Source organism: Manacus candei, unplaced genomic scaffold (assembly GCF_025592945.1).
Source record: "Manacus candei isolate 608988 ecotype Guabito, Panama unplaced genomic scaffold, ASM2559294v1 h1tg000049l, whole genome shotgun sequence".
NCBI classification, from domain to species: domain Eukaryota; kingdom Metazoa; phylum Chordata; class Aves; order Passeriformes; family Pipridae; genus Manacus; species Manacus candei.
In genome coordinates, this window is record NW_026138097.1 from 11991880 (window position 1) to 12012881 (window position 21002).

Genomic DNA, 21002 nt, shown 5'->3' on the forward strand with positions numbered 1-21002 from the left:
CATCATTAGTTACAAATTAACAGCATAAAACTGTTATTGATTGCATTAAGAACATTGTTTTATATGATACAGGTGGCTCATATGAATGTAAATAGCATTGACTACTTCATTTAAAAATATAACTTCATAATTTACTTACTATTTTATTTATCTAAAGGATACTGAGAATTAGCATGACTGCATCTACCCTAATATATTCACTGTTCTCTTTTTTTATTCTTGGTTTTATCTTCAGATAATAATTCTCTGTCTCCTCTCATCCTGTGGTATCACCCCACCCTTTGACAAGCTTGCTTGAATTTTAGCTAACAAGATATCTGTGTATTTGTATTCTTTTACTAATTCCGATTAATATTACCTTGACAATAATGTAAAGCGACATACAAAAGCAAAGCAATAAACAAAAGCCCTGACGAAAAAGACATTAAGTCGCTATTTCTTTCAAATTTGCTAAATCAAGTTGATAATTAACCTCTCAATTTACAGCATACCCTTTGCAAATCAGGCAATGTAGGTAACCGAGGAAATTAATTAAGACAACTTTAATTGCATTTTGCATTTTACATGAGCTCAGCAAATCAAGCTGACAAACAATAAAGATGATAATAAAGTTACACCTACATGAATTCTTCTGAGTATTCTCAGTGCCTCCCGGAGATGACATGGCAGTAAGAAATAAGCAAGTAAAAAGAAACCCAGCACTGGTCAAGTGAAAGCTCCAGTTACCAAGCAGCTCCACTGATGTGCATCTTCACTGGTGTAGAACAAAGACCGATGCCAGAAGGCTGCTTTTTCAAAGCAGTTTTCGATGGGTCACTCGCACGCAGATGAATACACATGGATACTTCAACTCAGCGCCTTTCCAGAACCTGAGCACAAGCTACCAGCAGCTGGGCTACACCAGAAATGCATGCATGTATTTAGGAAGGTACCACATGCTGCTGAATCAAGGGGTGCTGGAGAGAGAGAAATCTTCCCAGCAGGATATAATCGGATGACATGCAGTTACAGCATGTGTTTATTTGGCTGAGAGCTGGCAGCGTCTGAAAATGATTTAGGAGCAAAGGAAAACGTACAGAAGGGTTCTGAATTCTTCTTTTTTATTAGGTGATATTCACAAGGCTCTCCCCTCAAAGTGCTTTTCCTTAACATGGCTTAGCTCAGATACCCCATAAACCAGATTACATATTATTCTTACTTCACACATAAAATATTAAAAGCCTTAGATGTGGTTTTGAAATAAATTAGGAACAGTATTCTCTACTGAAAGCTGAATTTTTTGTATTACACATCCAGGTTGTATTTTCATCAAAAACTTAAAAAAACCCTGTTATGCAGCTAAAAAAAATACAGAAAGGGCATATGACTTAGAATCTTTGGTTATGGTGATGCTGCAGTTACACAACAGTGTATTTATGTTTCAAAAACTGTAAGGCGTTCCTCAGAATTGGGAACACTGGCACACGTTGCCTCTTCAGCTTAGGAGGGTGCGTAGTGCTGCCAGAAGCCATAGTAATTCCTTTCTTTTACTTAAAAAAAAAAAAAAAATCACATTTTGAAAAGCTTCTCTGTGACAGTTATCAAAATAGAGAGTACAGACAAAAGGCAATTATATAACAAATACTTCTCCAATTGACATAATTAAAAGTAAAAATACAAAGAATATATGGGCCTACAAAACTTGGTTTTATTTAACTGGTGAAAATAACACCAAAAATATCCACGTGAAAGATTAAAAGAATAATAATAATCACGAGATAATCCCGCCTTCAGTCTGGACTTCAGTAATTAAAGGATGAATTCAAGTTAGAGCTGCAGACAAAATACGCTTCTATTTTTTTCCACATCATTCACTTAAGCATTAGAGACAATTAAAATATTACACCTTTAAATGTTTTCTTTTCTACATAAACTAAGTATGACAGGACTTATGTTCCCATGAAATTGTTTCCTATTACCTCCACAGTTTGCTATTCACCCTGGCCAGAGAAAACCTCTATTGTTACCCTGTCCTCCTCCACTCCTTACAAAACCAGGATTCTGCAAGGCCGACTCCAGCACAGGGCAAACTTCCATCACAGCCAACAGGGGCTGTACCTGCACATCCATGTATCTTATTTTAAGATATATCCAGGCATCTCATTTTAAATACATCTGACCTCTGAAAGGTCTTTTGACTTAGTGCCATACTAGAATGCAGAAAGAGTAGGACTAAAGGAAAAAAAGATAAAACTACATAAATGCATGAATATTAAAATTTGTTGGGAGGATAAACTAGCTTCCTCAAAATGCAAAGCAACATAAGACAAGATGAAACACTATAAGGGTGTCACATTAAAAAACCCACAAGATTCTCTAAAAATACATGTAGATAAATCAGAATTAAAAAAAAAAAGTGTTCCTACCTTCTACTTTTACAGTCAGACCTAGTATTACAAAAACCTGATAAACACAAGGTTTCAGAAGTATCAGTAACATCAGCATTCTATGGGTTATAATAACTCATTGTCTGAATAGCACTTTCAGGTGATAACCATCATAAAAATATCCTGAAATCTAGCTGAGCAAAGAGATTACAAACAGCACTATTGAATCTGTAACATATAAAGTAACATTATAGTCAAAGTAATATTATAGCCAAGGTAACATTTAGCCAACAAACAAAAATAATAAAAAAGCGCATTTAAATAATTAAACCAGAAGTAGTTTGGGGTAGGAGATGTTACAAAACCCAAACCTGTCTTTGATCAGCCGAGTTACGAGGGCACACAATATTTATTCCAAGGAAATTTGATTATCTAGTTTGTCCATAAATAACCTGGTATCTCTATAGCATCCTTTTCTAAACTTCAGACTTCCTTTATTTACAGCTTTGAAAATTCAGACCTGTTTCCAATATACAACCACCTTAGTAACAGATGTCATTTTATCACTAAGATCCAATCAAGCCTGTACAGCCATTACCCCAAAAGCTGGTTTTCCCTCACCAGTTGAAAATTAATAAAAAATAAGCAAAGGGAAAATAATTTTCCATCATATCAGATTATTAAGAGCTGGACTTGTTCAGCATGGGGAAGAAAAGGCTACAGGGAGACCTCATTGCAGCATTCCAGTACCTTAAAGGGGTTTACAAAATGGAGGGAGAGTGACTTTTTATACAGGCAGATAGTGACAGGACAAGAGGGCATGGATTTACACTGCAAGAGAGCAGGTTTAGATTAGATGTTAGGAAGATATTTTTCACTCTGAGGGTGGTGAGGCACTGGAACAGGGCACCCAGAGAAGTTGTGGATGCCCCATTGCTGGAAGTGTTCAAGGCCAGGTTGGATGCGGCCCTGAGAAACCTGGTCTAGTGAGTGGCATTCTGACCACGGCAGGGGGTTTGGAACTAGATGATTTTTAACATCCCTTCCAACCCAAACCATTCCATGACTAAGTTAGTTGACAATGCAGTCCTCCTTTTGGCAAAGCATAATGGAAAATGCCTTTCTGATGAAGTGACTGAAGACAGAATTGTAGATAATTTTGTTTCTACAGCTGAAATACACTTAAACCCCCCTTTTTTTCTTCTTCCATTGAAATGTACATTCTACTTCTTGTATAGAAAACAGCCTGTCCTGAAGAGTTGATGCTTGTCAACATTAACCAGTTAGGTAACAAATTTAAGTCATCTGCAAAATAAATGCGTACACAAGATGCTATCCATTGTAGTTTGTTTCACTTCCAGTCATAATACTTAATCCAGCAAATGTTTTGTTGTCTTGTCAAAGGCAGCTAATAAATTTTCAACAACACCTAGTGCTCAATGCAATAGTACTGCCAATTGAGAAAGAAGTCCTCTTTACAGGGTCAGCAAGAGGCAAGCAATTGCTTTTGTGCCTTATCCCATGCAGTCTCTGCCTGCACAGAAAACTTACACTGTTCTTGGGTATGTATTCACACATGGAACAAGTTCTGAAAGTTCGTAATTAAGTCTGATAACTCTGCCAAATAGAACCAGATGTGTTCAAATCAGCACCATCTACCTGTGGGCTACAGAAATGTAAATTTGAAAGCTTATACATCTCAGTGCTGGTAATATCCACCCAGATTTATAAAGATTCAATAAATACTGTGGAAGACTGAAACCAGCAAGGCCAAGACTGAACGTTTCTTAAATTACTCTATTTCAAGGATTAAAAAAAAAATTTTTTTTTTTAAAGGTTTGACTTGAAGGCCATATCTACTTTGAGGAAAAAGAGAAGTTATAAATAGCTAGATACAAATCTAGAAACTTCAAAAATATGTCCTGAGAGTTAAACAGATGCAAGAGTCTACAAACTGGAAAATACAAAAAGCAAAATCAAAAGCAAGGTAGCTATAAGGACACCTTGGTTTCCTTCTCCATCTGTCTCATCCTATTACACTATAATGGAAGACTTAAGCAGTTAAACTTTCACTTAAACTTTCACTTAAAGCAGTGCATTTCACTTAAAGTTTGACTAGAAGTGCCCAAGTTTCAAATCTTTCCATTCTCAAGAGAATGGTTATCATATATGGAGTCTCGGTCAATTCTTGACACAGACAATACAGAACATCCAAAGCTGTGAGGTTCTCCTCCCATAGCCTGAATGGGAAAGAAGCCAGTAAAACACATTATTAAATAAAAATCTATCAGAATATTTTCAGCTCATAGCAAAATAATTATGAAAATCCCTGAAATCAGAATATAAACCTGAAATTTTAATTCCAACTTAGCTTTATTACAATAGAATTAAACAATTGTTTCCCAACTTTTTTCTGGTACGCCAAAATAAGAGTTGTTTGTGATATAGGTTTAAACACTGAAGTTTTGGAACATGGTCACCTAAATAAATTCTAAAACTATCAGGAAACACTCCTTGCAAAAACACTGCCTATCTCCCACAGCATGTTTTGGAAGACGCACCCAAACAACCAAAGACACCCTCCCTCCCCTATTCAAATGAACCATTGAAATGCAAAAATCACAAAATATGACAATTAAATTAGAATTGTTAAACAACTTGATCATGGACACAACTTGTCAAGAAAAAATTCTTCACAGTAATGAAACTCCTTGGATGTTCCTAAGTTACAGGCTCTGGGGTAGTATATTTAGAAATGTTAAAGTAAACAAACTCCATGTAGCTGTTACAAATTTCTACCACAATGTCATCTTACTCTTGCTCAGAAGAAACATACAGGATTACATGCTCAAAATTACAGCTCAACTTTAAGAACAGCTCCATCATTGAACGTATGAGCTTTGTCAACCACGAGCTGTAAAGATCCCTGTTGCATATTACCCACGCATCTGGAAGGCAATATGAAAAGCAGAAAGAAGTTTCTTATTTTGACAGCCATCAGAATACAGCACAATGAAGAGGATCCCTACACTGGAAGAAAAAAATAAATCAGTTTGACATACCATTTGTTGAAGCGAATAGGTTTCAAAAAAAGGAGAACAAAGAAATGGAGCCAACAGACTGCTCCAAATACTGCGTGCTCTTAAAGGGAACAGTGAAAGTCAGGAAATTAAAGTCTAGATATAAACATATTTAAGCTCCTGATAAAAGGACTGGAAAATTGCAATTTCAACAGAAGCTTCTTAGATGCATGAACAGGGATGACAAAAGATCTGCATATCAAATATGACCCAATGACTTAACCTTGAAGGGAAAAGCAAGAAAAAACACCTCTTTACTTCAGTGGTCACCTTTTCAAAGAGTATTTTGATAAAGCTCTTAAAACTTATCAGGACTTGTTTGGGAGAGATCTCTGATTCAAAAGTCTGAGAACATATTCTGTTGTATTGTAAACAGAAGTACTGAAAATGGTCATATGACCTGTTTCCCTGAGCTTGAATGAAACTAATCCTGTTAAAGCTTAGAAATATGCATGACTCAGTAGCCAAAGCCATGTGCATATTTGCCCTTACAAAGTTTCTGCCACCTTTCATTGTTCAAAAGTGCTGTGCTGATGATTTCTAAACGGCCTCTAGTGCTTTAGTTTTCTTTCTAGAAATTAATTCAAACACTGCATCCTAAACTTTTAATAAAAAGAGACTTTCAGAAGCAATTTTTAAATCTATCATGTATACAGTTCCCATTTAGAGAAACTAGAAGTAAACTTCTATTTCTGAAGTAAGCTCAAGAGCATATGTTATTACCATTGTGCAATTCTACCACTTTTATAACTTTTATTTTTTTCCCCTCACAATCTCACTGCTGATTACCTACCTCATTATCTGCTTCACCCTTCCATCTTCTTATGAGATTAACAGTATCATGTAACTATTTCCTAAACAATCCTGGCTGCACTGGAACAAAAGTAAGGTTAACTCAAAAAAGAAAAAAAAAATTAAAAAATGGTACCATGTGTCTATAAAGATGGTGGAATGATTTCAAATCTCAGTGCAGTCATAAATGCACTAGGTTTCAAGTATCAGGAGAAAATAACCACATATTTGCTAATTTCTAGTTTCTCAGTTGTAAAATGAAAATGATACACACCCTTTCTAAACCATGCAAGAGTACAATTCATCAAATACTAAAGTCATACACATACTTACACAAATATCAATTAAAATTATTATTGCAAGAACAAGATCCACAACAGAACCCCTTTTTTTAGCAACTTGGTAAGTCTCAGACAGGACAGGACAGCACAGAGCATAAGCCTGCTCCTGCAAACAGTTCTCCAAAGACTGAAATGGATGTGCACTAGGAAGAGACTTGCAGGCTACTCCATATGGCATACCAATGTTTTCATTCATAAACCCATCATCTTTTACAGCAAAGATCTCTGAAAGATAAAGTACTAAAAAAAAAAATAAATGGACTGCACAAACTTTGAGATGTTCTGTCCCAGTGCACACTCACACTTCAGGTACACAAATGCCAGTGCTGAAGCAGCATCAACAATAACATGACATACTCATTCCCTGCCTTCTTAAGAGAGAGATGTTTAACAGAAGGAAAGGAAAGGAAAACAGAAGAAAGGAAAACCTATAACTTTCACTTTCTCAGCATCACAGATTACTAAGTAATAATCAATTGCAATTACATTGTAACAGAAAACCACTGCAGTTGAAAGAAGAATGACTGGAGAGGTCCGTCCTGCCCCTATATAATGTGGGTACAGCAAACAACAAAGGAGAATGTCTGCAAAAAATAAGTCTTAAAGCAAGAGGAAGAAAAGTAAAATTGACTTCTCACAATGAAAGCCAATTGGTATCTACAATACCAACGTGAAAATGACATGAACAAATTCTAAAAGAATATCTCCACTGACAAATACAAAAATAAGTAATCATTTCTTAGAATAGTACTACATACTTATTTCATTCTCCTTAAAGGTAGTAACATCAACAAGTGTTAGAGGATTCCCAATACTTTTCAGTGTTGCAAACAGGTATATACATTCCTTGTTAAAGCCCTTTCTTGATGATGCCTGGTATCCCCAAAGAATATACTCATAAGGTCAATGAATTACCACTTTGTACCTTAGCACACAGAGTGGGAAGTTCTAAATGAAACCAGAAACAATTCTGTTTCTTGGTTATGGGAAAGGTGATTCTATTTCAATATTAAGATAAGTAAATACTAGGCATATACAAGGCAATGAAAATGTTTATAAGGTTACAGACATTTGAAGATTTCACAAGTTTACAGACTACACCTCTGTATCTATATCTATTGATATTTATACATACACAAAACTTCAGGGAAATAAAATTTTACAACAGATCTGAGAGGCCTGTGAAGCTGCTCACCTGTCTTGCGAGTCAGATCTGTATTCTCATTGTCAGTCACGATATCTAATTAGCATTTTTTCTGTATTCATTGTGTAACTGATGGGATGTATCACTGAATTCAAGTTTTTAGTGCTGTGCTATTTTGAACCTTAGACTAGACCATTCAATTTCTTCATTCCAGTAAAACTCACTTTCTACCCTGAGTAAGGCATAAGAACTCAGCACTGGTGAATGTGAGAGTTATATCTGGACACTGAAAAGTGTGCATACAACCCTCTTTTAACCTCTAGAGCAAACATATTTAAGGAATGTTTTTGTGGTATTTTAATTTCTGCATATTCAGATAGAATGACTTGTATCTTTATGAAATATATTTTTATGCAAGACATTTACCACCCTTAATATGGATGCCATTACTTTTTAACATATGGTATTCAGATTTCCAAATAACAAGTTACTATTATAAAAAATGGCATTTCTGTTTTTTTCCATTAGAACATAATTTAATGTACAGTGCTTCCAAGTGCACACGCATTGAAAGATGCAAGTGTATATAAAGGTATTTTAAACAGTTCTTCTTTCCTAGACCCCTAGCTCGGTATTTAATGAATGGAATGTTGATGAAGACAACACTATGGACAGTTGTGCAAAGATAAATGACTTGAGGATGTAGTCTATATTTGCAATATAAAAATGTAAAGAACCATCTACTCAACTACTTAACATATTTCAGTTGGAACCAACTTTTCCTGAATACAACAAACCAGAGTTATGAGCAAGATAAGTTCTTACCATAAAAGCTTCATATAATGGCACTAATACTTCCTCACCACAACCTTCAAATGAGTTAGGTAATATACCCCCAGAAGCTTTTGCTTTTTAGATTACTGTGTTAAATTTTAAACTTAGACACACTGCCTGACCTTACTGCTGCCTTTTCCTTCCTCTGTGACAGGACTTCTACAGATATATACCAAGTCATTGTAGTGTGCTTCATCAACCAAAACTAAAGCAAATCAAGTGCCCAAGCTCAAAACAGAAAACACAAGAAGGAGCCACCAGTTAGATTAGGCAAAGCTGCTGTAGAACCCAAACATCTGTCACTATGTAATCATGAATCCTTCATGATTAGGAATCTCCTACTCTTTCTGTTTCCAATGAGCTGATGCTAGATACTCTGACACTGATGTAAGGTCCAAAAGGCCAAAAAAAACCTGACTGAAAACAATCTAATGAACACTTCTAGTTCAATCCAGGTTAACAAAAATGCCAAGTAGCATCAGATCTGAGAATGAACAACTTAGTAAGCCAGAAACACAAAAACATCTCCTGCAAGTATGCATGTTCAATCAACCACGCACCTGGTTTTTAGTAGTTTAATCTCAATTTTGTGGGAAATGTCAGGCAAGACAGTGAAAGTTGTTGCCAAAGTCAAAACACCGAATCTATTGTTTATTTTAAATCTTCTTGTTGTCATCTTATAGAAAGAATTTAGACTTGCTCGACAAGACCATTCTTCAAATTTTCTTATCTATTACTCCTCTCTCTTCTGTCAGGTACAAGCTTGTCCATTGTACAAAAACCCACAGAAAATAGGCTGACAGGTGTTTAATACCCCTTTTCAAACATCTATCACTCTGTCTGTATTTTTCTAGCCTTCCCTTGGCTACCAAGACAAGTCTTTCACAATAGTATTGGAAATCTGTATGGTTCTGTATCCATTATAGAACCAGTTGCTTAGTTTGGTATAAATTTCAAAGTCGGCACATAACTAAGACCTTCCTCTTCCATCAAAAGAATTATCTTTGTAAAATACTTACTGTCAAATAAGTTAAAATCTCTACTAAAATAACAAGAAGCCAAGAGACAAATAACATTGGAAACTGTTCTCCTGGCTTCAAAAGAAAAAAAAATATCACTTAGAACACCTAAACAATACAAACAAAAAACCCAGGATTCACTATTCTCACAAGCATCAGGTACTACAAAGTAGTTGTCTTGCTTTGGAACAGAATGAGCTTCGCATTATCTTTGGTTTTACATTGAGCTAGTCTGTGTTGAAAGTTGTCAAATCAATCAAGAAAAGCGTTGTTTATGGTAAGCTACAGATAAAGTGACATTTTTCATAATCTGCGTTGCTTATCTGTTAATGTAGCTTTATTATTTTCCTTTTTTTAGCACCACAAAGATGAGATAGTAATGAACTGAAAAGGCAAAGATGTAGCTGAAAGAAATTTCCACTCCTTTCAATTTCAAAAGGCAACTAATTGACATACGCCAATGTACCTGACTTCACTGGCATAAAGATTAGTCACAAAGCTAGTCACATCCTACCAAAGTAAAAGATGAGGGCAATTCTCAAGCTGATCAAACACTAACATTAGTAGGTAGAGTAAACCTGAATTTAAGATTTACTGCAAATGGTAATATGTTCCATCTATGTACCACAGACAAAGCAATAATACATGACAGTTGCCAGCGATTACATCATATTTTGGACAAATATTTGTATATATCATCATGTTGAACTACAAAAATTATATAACATAATACTGTGAAAATGCCCTAGAAATAGCCAGATAAAAATCAAAAAAGTAACAGGTTGTGGCATGTGTCAAAAATATATTCATGCTAGAAAAGACATCAACTAGTCAAAGACAAGGCCCTTAGCTTCCAAAATTGAACACCATAGGAAAGGCTTGAATTAGGCAGACAATCTCTGAAACCTAGATAAGGCAACAAACTATCTGTGTTCTTCCTACACTTATGACTCTTCCAAAGAAAACAGCAGCAAGAACAGATAAACAGAAAAATAAACAGCCTGTTGGGTTCACATAAAATTAACACTGTAAGATGTAGAAGTGCAACAGTTCCTTACTAGTTTCACTTAATACAAGAATTACTGTAATTACTTGCAAACATTGAAGTAGAAAATAAAAATAGAATTTACCTTTGAAGGTCTCCAGTTCCTTCCTGTTGGAGAAGAGCAGAATAATAGCAATAAAATAATTAGAACTACTACAGAATTTATTTTACAATCTTTAATACTCATTAAAAGATGAAACCCAAAAAATTGATTATCATTACATATAAGGGTTCTATTACTACATGAGTTTATCTAAAGCAAATAAAATCAACCTGTTCAGAAATTAGGCTACCATCTATTAAAAGCATGCACAATTATAGAAATATTGCACATTTATATCTAGTCACATAATTTCTAGATACACTGCTTCAAAAATAACAAAGACTTTTCAAGGCTTTAGGTATTAAAACATCCTTTGCTTAGCAGAGCTTTGCCAATTTAAAGCACAGTGAATAATGATTAGTGTCCCATTTTCATCAATGCTATTCAAAAACATTTTGGCAACACTGAAGGAGAAAAATTTGACAATATCACTCACTCAGTTACAACACACTTTAAAGGCAATAGAGACATACAGTGATATTCCTCAGAGGAGAGGATTTTAAAGTACAGAATATGACAAATAACCTACAGTACTCACATACCAGAAAGCTAAGAAATTAAGTCAACAATAACAGTATCTTTTTTGCCTTCATACTACTTTTAGTAGTTATGGAATTGTGAATGCAAAAGCTGTAAAACTAAGAGAAATATTTTCTCTTACTTTCAAGAAATTGCAAAATGCTCCATTTGCCATAGCTAAAAGGATTTATCATGAATCTAGAGGCTGAAGAAGAATCAACGTAATAGCTTAGCTAAGGCAGAATGCTGGTCTTTCCCTTACAAAACACTAATTTACATCAAACACCTTTTCAGTCTGTGCCTTGCAGAATGTCTAGTTAAATTCTGAATTTGGAAGTAAAAGTGACTGCAAGAAAAATAAATTAAAGAAAAAGACTGAACTAACAGTTGCTCTGATAAATGATTCTATTCACTATCCAAAGACTAAAGCATGCTTCAGTTATTACTGAGTCACCTACCAGAGGCACTATTTGACAATACATATGCTATACCATAACTTCTCCTCCCTAACAGATGATGCAATTCTGCATTTATTCTTGCATCAAGGACAGACAAAACTGTTTCAAACCTGAAACAATTTATTTTCTAAGCAGGACAAAATATTCTATAAGAAGTAAGAGAATGCATTTACCTCCACATTTTCAGTGAACATCCCGCTTTTGTCACCAAATGTTAAATACAGGTTTTTGAGAGAATGCATGTTCTACCAGGAAATAAGTTAGTGTGATTCACTCTAGAGAAGACTATTAGTTGCAACTTCCTGTGAGCATCTATTTCCTTTCCTGCTTCTCCTGCATCCCTTTCCCAAGCTAGTTTTTCCTTTTTTTACCAGAAAAAGAAAACCTACTTCACAATACTTAGTGATTTGCAGGTGAAATAACATTGAATGAATTAACGTGAATTCACAATTAACATTGTGAATTCATTACCCTAATGAATTTTTCCTACCCTGTATACTCCAATTACAAAATTCCTATATGTTCTCACAAGTTGCATTCCTTATTTTTTAGCAATGGCATAGTAGTTGAGAAAACAACAATCATAGGAAATGGTTGTTTTCCACAGACTGAAACCAAACCATACTGAGGAAACATCTTGTGAAAGTAAGAGGGGAAAAAAAACTACACTACTTGCACTTAAAATCAGGAGATCTTATGTCACTTGTCTACAAAAGGGAAGACAAAACAATTACTGTCATTGTGTTCAAATAGGCTAGCAAACAAGACGGTAGCACAGTAACCAAGTGACAGTCACTGATTTTGCCTAAAGCCCCAGAACTTCCCTTTTCAAACTCCATCAATATTTTTAGGGTTGATGCATTAAGATGCTGGCATCTTATATACATAATTGCCATTCATTAAGAAAGTTGGAAATGAATATCTGGCAATTTTTTTTTTTCCAACACATACCCCAGAAAAATTTAAAATATCTATGATTAGCATGCAGTAAAAACACAGATTTGAAATTTAAGGATCTGCGTTTCCTAGTATCCTCATACCATTTCAGACCCAAAGACTGATGAGCCTATATTTTAGGCAGCATGAATTGAATCAATCACATCTTGCGGTTTCTCATAACACTTTTAATAAAACATACATTTAGAAATATATACTAAAATACATGCTTATTGAAAATATATTCTGCATCAGCAACATGGAGGATTTTTTTTTTTAAATTTATTAAGTCGAGTTACCCAAAGCTTGAAGTTTTAAAATTTTAATCCTAAAATCTTATTTATCATCACCTTGGGTAAGAACATGACACTAAACTCAAAAGTGCAAAGGAAACTATGACTCATAATGATATTGGAAAAACAAATGGCTTAATAGTTTATCAGTACATTTTCCAGACGTGTAAGAAGTTCTAGACAGATGTACAGAAAAAATGTATTACAAAGTATTATCCTTCTCCCCATTATAAGTAAATAATTTTTTTTTAATTTATTGATAAACTGTCAGAAAGAAGATACCTTCTATGTCTTCTCTAAGAGTCTAGAGACAAAAAAAATCATTTGCAGAATACATCAAACACATTAAGAAGCAAACTACATATTTGGAACACAGACAATGTAAAGAAACAGCAGTTAGTCTGAGTAATTAAAATGAAAAAGATTAAACTGAAAACAGTTTTGGAAAAGTCACCTTCAAAGTGAGGTTAAAAGGCAAGCAGGAGGGAAAACTTGCTTTGGAAGTAGCCTGGATGATTAGCTAGGACTGCTGTCTCTTAGTATTTTAGATCTTGCCACATTAAATCACTAGCTTTGATGCTATTTACTGCACATTTTTTTTTGTATTTGCTGCTCTTTAAATTGTTCATTCTTTGAGATAATTTTTCACATCAGCTTCATACAAGAGTTACATCAGCAGAGCTCAGCCTTTGATGGATAGCTTACTAACAATATTGTACTAGAAGACAAAACTGCAGAACAATGAATCATCACAACAGAAGACTTCTGTCAACTGCTTCAGCTCACAGGTGCAATACCCTATACATTTTTTCGACAGCAAAAGGTTAGCTTTTCCCTCTACCCCACTGGCCAACTAGATTAAGGCAACTGAAAACTTTCAATAGAGAAATGCTCCTGGATTTTACAGAGTTTTCATCAAAAAAGAAATAATTCATGCACTTCAGAGACGGATGAGATAATTCTTTGCATTATTATTAGAAAAAAGACACACGCCTGCCTTGCCCCTGGCCTGGCTACACATGAAGACTCTTGAAGCCCAATGTGGGCTTCTCAGCATCTGTCCGGGATTAAAGGAGTTCCCATGCTGAGTCTAACACTAATCAGTACAACCTACTACTATGCTCTTTTACTTCAGCTACTAAATTTTAGGTTAGTGACAACAAATCCGGATAGTTACACAAATAAGAATACGTTTTACTTTTTTACAGTTAACAGTAAGTTTTGAGAAGAAAGGATTGAATTAACAGTTACATTATAATGTAAGTAGTTCTTGTCATTGAAAGATTAAGTTCAGTATCTCTGAACAAGAAAAAAGGCTAAAATAACTGGCTAAAATCTAAAATAATCAGACTATAAAGGCATGAAGGCACTTCAAAAGTAATCTTGCTCTGTATGCAGTGCAACTTACGAATCCCAGCTTCTTTCCTGTGAGGCAAGAGGCGATACAGGCTCCACTGACACTGAAGTTTTGTCCATGAAAACCCTATGGCTACACATAGGCAATAATTTTAATCTTCTGCCTTTCCAGTTGCTTGTTTCCATAAAATAAAGGGGGGAGGGGAGCACATATACTCTGTGAAATTCTATACCCCTCAAACTCAGTTACCAGTTTTTAAGTCACCTGGAATGTTCTGATGATCATGCTGACAGCGGTCTCAACTTCTTCATTTATAAAAAAGTTGAGATTCAGGGTTTGCGGTGAGAAAATATAATTTTGGAGACAACAGGTAAAACAAACTGTTTACAATATATAACTAGTCCCACAGAGCAACTGGCATGACCAGTTAGAAAAGTTAGAAGGGAAATACAAATTTCCAGTTACCCTCCCATTCCCCTCAGGCTTTTCATTGAAGTGTTGGAACAACTTCGCTCATCCTGAGCAGAAGAAATGGACACTAGGAAGACTATACTGGTTATCACTGATGTACAAAAATAAATCCAGCAAGAAGAATATGGGAGGAGAAGAGGCAAAACCATCCTGCTTTTAGTCACTGAAATCAATGGGAATTTAGTTTGTTCAACAAAAGTAAGAACACATTTTCAGGTTCTACTGTATCTTGCTGTAACACTAAGATCAATTTCCTAAATGTAACAAAACATCAGAGTTTTCAGTTAAATACCTAGAAGACCACAGAAACACCACATGCTTTACACAGATGCCAGCAGCCAGAATTGACAGTTTTGTATTTTATATTCAAGAAGAGAGTAGGCAGATAAGAAAGCAACAAAGTCATAAATGAATGTCAGGAACAATTTTATAACACTGCCTCTAAAAGTAACAGTCAATAAATTCTAACTACTAGACTCATACATAAACAAAAGACAATCTCAATATGAATGGTAAAAATTGAGGACTAAATTTGAAAGATTTTGCAATAAAACATGTTAATAAATGTTGAGTTGTAAATACTATTTACAAAAAATACATTTAAAGAAAGTATAGATGCTCGTGTACAAATTAATTGAAAAATATTTATGGCACCTAACAAGATCCAAAATAAAACATGAGAAATGCTGCATTTCACCTGCTTGTCTGGTACAGTTAAGCCTTCAAAATGATACAACAAAGAAAAATAAATTCCTTCCATTGCCTGACTCAAGCTTTAGTAAGCTAAAAAGCCATGAGATCTTTCCTCTGGGACTTTCCTCTGGATGTCAGTAGAGGTAAAAGTCAAAAACCTCAGAACTCAAAACTTACGTCACTTGCACAGTACACAGAAATAATTCAAGTACTGGGTTTTTTTGTACTTAGTATTAGCACTCGTGACAATGATACAAAACTGTTTTCCTTCCACACAAGATTCCTCAAGCACCCTTTTCAGATATTGAGGTCAACTACTACTTTGAAATACATTTGAGATTGAAATAATGGAAAGCCTTTAAGTATTGAAAAATCAATAAAAACTAAAACTACTACTAAAAGACTGTTGGAATTAAGCAGCAGGCAAAGGTTTCTATTAATCTGAAGAAACACTGAAGACAGGTCAGGATTCTTCACCATCAATTGTGAAATTTTATCCAGTAAAAAAGAGCAAAGAACTAACACTTTAAATGATGTTGCAGTGGAGACTGTTTTGCTTCCATATTCATGCAGATACAGAATCACAGAATTCAGAATACGCTGAGCTGGAAGGGACCCACAAGCATGAAGTCCAACTCCTGGCCCTGCACAGATACAAATGTAGCTGACGTCTTTCCAGGTCTTCCAGCAAAACTTCCACATCAACTTCAATCCAGAACATGGATTGAAGCAAATTTTAGTAACAGAAATTGCAACCATTAGCAGCTGGCAAGCAAGCTAATAAATACAACTAAAAACAAATAGTACTCTAATACACTCAGCAGTTTCAGGGTAGATTGAAAGTATTTTTCTTTGGATGTTTCATGAAAAAAGAAACAAATATTGATATTGACGAAGAACATTGGGGGTCATCTTTCAGGCACTATCATTCAAAAGAACAGTAAAAATGAGGGAGATGTTATTAAAACCAGAAGAAAATGGTAGAAATGAAATCATTAAATACAAGTTTCATCTTCTGCTAAGAGGCTGATACAGGTCATCTAGCATTGGAACCACTCCAAACTGGAATCTGAAATGTGGAATTAATGCTTAGCTCCCTCTAAAAGCTTATACTTTCAGATCTAAGATTTTGCACAGGACCCAGTTTTTACGTTTTTGCTTTCATCCTCTTGCTATCAAAAAAAAAGGACAGTTTTTAAATTTTATTTTTTTAATGTTTTAGTATGCAATGTCACTGGATCACTAAAAGATAAATGTATCAACACAGTTTATTTATTTTTATCATACAACCAAAATTTTAGGAATCAAAGTTTAAGCTGAAATTTGAAAAAGAAATCTGGGACAAACTATAAACAACTACAAGCTCAAAAAAAATTTGAGAAACTATAAAGAATGTAGGGGAAGCTGAAGTTTAAGAGAAGGCACAAACAATTCTACCATCAAAAGCTACCTCTGCTGCCAACTCCACCTATCTTTCCTAGAAAGAAAAAGGGTTCCTGAAAACCTGTTTTTGGTAAACATCCACACAAGAAAATGCAGACCACCTCTTAACTTGGCCATCAATTTCCAAGCATTAAAAAGGAGAAAAATTACAGTATTTAAAAACTGGCCAAGCTTTAATCACTAAGTGACATATCATACAACACAAGTCCACAAAAACAAATAACTAAAAAGAGCCTGTAACCCCATATGCACTCTTTACTTAAAATGCTGGATGTGATTCCACACAGCACAAATGCAACTGTTCCAGAAGTTACAACTTGTACCTTTTCAGACATCCTCAACACATCCCTTTGATATGGGAATTTAAAATCTCCCTCACAGAAGCGTAGTCAATAAATGCATTTAATGAATTTTTTAACAATTTTTAAATAAATTGTTTCTTGATGTAAGTGGAAAGGCATTATTAAAGATCTCAGAAAATAATTCTTAGCAAAGAAAGAATTTATCAGGAGGCACAACACCGTGCTTAAAAGCAGAGGATGAATTTTAGTGTGGTAATGACAAGCACCTACGCCCTGTTCTTCTGCCTCTAGCCACAATTAATTAATTACTTACGTAAATAATGCAGTTTTGAGGTGAGGGAGGGTATAAAATGATGATTAAGGCAGTCCTAAACCATCTGTTCCTATTATTGGTACAGTAAGTCTGGACAAAGAATGCCTGGTATTAACAGCTTGACAGGATTTGCAGATTATGCTCACTAACAAGCACTACATAAAGGTAGAGATAAATTATGCAGGACTGACATAATGTTTTAACTGTTTCTAGATAACATTATTAAAAGGTGCTGTAAGATACAGAGGATCCAACACAAACATTCAGTCTTTAATCACAGGTCACAAAAGCCGAAGAAAAATCTTTTATATTCCTTCCTATTCAAAAGAAAAGAAAACTGTAAAGAGAAGTTATGCATCAAATCTCTTTGCAACAATGTCATTGTCTCTCTGCATCAAAAAAAGACCAACAAAGAAGAAGGGCAAAATTAAAATAACTTCAAAGCGACAGAAATTATACTGTACATTCACACTTTGCAAATAAGATTAAAAAACTGACAAAATCCCTACAATCTTCAAATCTGCTACGTGTTCAGTCTTGGTCAATGTTTTCAAATACTTGAAGCACTGATGGGAGTAAATTTCACTATATAATGAAACAGCATACTCCTTTGGATTTGATGTATGCAGAATACTGTGATGCAAGAGTTCTTGCAAGCAAAAGAAATTTCACAGCCCTAAAACTACTCAAAGGGAGCAAAATTATCCAGGAAAGTTTTCTAAAACTTGTGCAAGCCTTTCTCTTCAGGATCAATAAGAATTTTCATTCCATGTGCCTGCCTAAATAAATGCAACAACTGACGGATATAAAATTAATTCCAGCCAGTTATCACCATGAAAACACTTGCTACTGGTTGTGCTGTACGCAAACTCATGAACAGCAGAACGGAAAAGATCTCGGTAATGTGAGCTCTGCTTCGAGCACAGAAACTTATAGCACGCCTAATGATAACTCAAAGCCAGTCATCCAATGCACAACTAACTGTCCTGAAGATAATGAAAGTTCTGCACCCAACCTTGCAAAAAATTATTATTTAGGTACCAAGGTACACAGAGATATCGTAGCTGAAAATCTATACCAGTACAAGACTGATCAAAAAGAATACGGCATGAAACCTTACTTGGATGAAAATTTTCATGAGAACTATGAAACATGTAGCTGGGGTCTTAGAAATAATTCACAGTACATTTCATGTCAGAAGATAGCTTTGTGCAGAGGTACAGAGGTAAAGATAATATATGAAAGCAAAAATCCCCTCTTAAAAAAACAAAAAAAACCCCTCCAAATTATTTTGGTGTGTTAGTGAGCAAATAACCATTAATTGTCCCAAGCTAGAAGGAACTTTTTCAGGAAGCAGAGCAGTCCAAATTGTCTGAACAAGTTTTTTTGTATTTATTTTTCAAATTTATTTTGGTTAGGTCTAAGACAAGGCATCATATCTCAGTCCAACAACCTTTATTTAAAAAGAGGGATAAAATCTATAGAAGAAAACAACAGTAACTAAGACATTTTCTCACACACATCTCTAATGTGCCATACATTTTATACCCTTCTGAATGAGAAAGTAAATCAAACATTCTTCTCCCCTGAAGCATTAAAGCACCGTCATGGCATGGCAATGATGGCACCTTACAAGAATTATGACAATCTGTCCAACTCCTCACCTACTGCATTAATTACCAAAGCTTGGGGTAACACATTATTTGACAACAAATAAGCCTTTAAAATAAAAAAAAATAGAAATAAATATATGTTTTAAGAACACATTTTCTCTTCAAGTAAAGCATTTCTTTAGATCTCACCAGAAAGAAAAAAATAATAGTCCCAGTAGGGTTTGCAATATTGCTAAACATTCATCTCTTGAAGTATGCTCTAGTATCAGGGTATATTTCAGACTCTGGATTTTAGATTTCTACATTTATTTTCCTTCTATGTCAGTTCTCAAAGCTGACAAATACTGAAAAGAACGGCTTCTTAAACAAGACATCTTAAAAAAATTAACATTCAGACAACTATGTTTTAAGCCAAATGACACACAGTAAAATTTATTCACTCATTTCCAGTGACAAGGACTTTTTGCTATTCCCAAAGTAGTCCTACAAAATGCTGCAGTTGGAATTTCTACTTTTCAAAAAAACTGTGATCCCTCTGAAATGGATATCAATGTTAATAAAAGCTTCAGGACAGAAACATTTCACCTTACACCATAACCCTGCCATTATGGGTTGCATTATAGGTGCACATCATAGGTGCACATGAAAAAACGACACAGAAGTGAGCTTCCAATAGTGCACTTGGGAAAGCAAGAATTGCCACAGGGGATTGAAAGGATACAGAGAGTTTTCTGCAACCAGAAACAGAATATCCTCAGTAGAAGAATGAAGGAAAAGGAAGAAGACTTGTGCTTGATTAAGACAGGAAACAAAACAACATGGTTTAATGCTACCATGCATGCAAACAATTGCAGCAAGACAAACTAGAGAAAACAAGAGTGGAATATAGACTTCATATAACAATACTGGTACCCTGATCAATGGATTTAAACACACAAAAAAGAGAATATTAAAAATCCAGAGATAAGTACACGAGAAACAACTAATCCCCCCCAAACACTAGGCTTTAATATAAGTTGGAAAACACCTTGGATTGATGAATCTACTTTGAAACTCATACTCAACACAATGACAAATGGGAAAAAAATGATCTGTCTGAACTGAAATAAAGTTGCTCTGTTTTACAGGGAGACCTGTTTCTGAAAATAAGTTCCCATAGTTACCACAAGCTGTGTTTCATAGGTTTAATGTTGACCTAAAGCACCTTTTTCTAAACCTTTCACATAGAATTTTTTCAAAAGACTTAAAATACACAAGCTTTTAGTCTAAGCTCTACAGTGACTTCATAATAAAATTACTTTCTATTACATGCTTAAAATAACCACAGGTTCTAGAGTTCATATTCATCATAGTTTTCATCCCTATATTGTCAAAACACATTAAATGCTTTTTTTTAAGCACAAAACCACTCACTCCCTGAAAATAACTCTTGTGCTAAAGAAAGAGCATAGACTCCTGAACTCACCTCATTGATTATTTCAGTTGGTATCCTAGTAAAAACCCAAGTATCAAGGAGAGGAAGACAGGATATGAGTTCCAAACACACAATAACAAATCACACTCATGTTAACTGGCTGTTGGTTCTTCAAGTATCTACATTAGCAAGTGTCCTTCTAGTAATGAGCTAGCAGTTAATTTCTTACCTAAATAAATACAGGGGTAATGATCAACCAGAAATTACCTGTATTTTTCCTGTTTTGTCTAGATCTGACCAAATGTAATCAGCTTATAATTACACTAAGTAGCTTGCTTAGCATTCTATTTATAAAACTGATTAGATGCTGTTAAGCAGAGCAGGCAATAGTTTAACACTTTATTTTGATGTTGAAAGCAGAGGCTGGGGGAGAGGGAGCAAAGATGGCAGAGAAAACAAAAAACCC

The 21002-nt window shown here is 34.8% G+C and overlaps 1 protein-coding gene across 2 annotated transcripts in view; it reads right to left on the reverse strand.

Annotated features, from left to right (window-relative positions):
- The window catches only part of DTNBP1 (dystrobrevin binding protein 1), a 68998-nt gene that overhangs the window by 28775 nt on the left and 19221 nt on the right, over window positions 1-21002 (reverse strand). For both annotated transcript variants that reach the window (XM_051799221.1, XM_051799220.1), the window contains exon 7: window positions 10707-10729. In XM_051799221.1, coding sequence (XP_051655181.1) covers window positions 10707-10729 — 23 coding nt within the window. The remainder of the gene's footprint in view (window positions 1-10706; window positions 10730-21002) is intronic.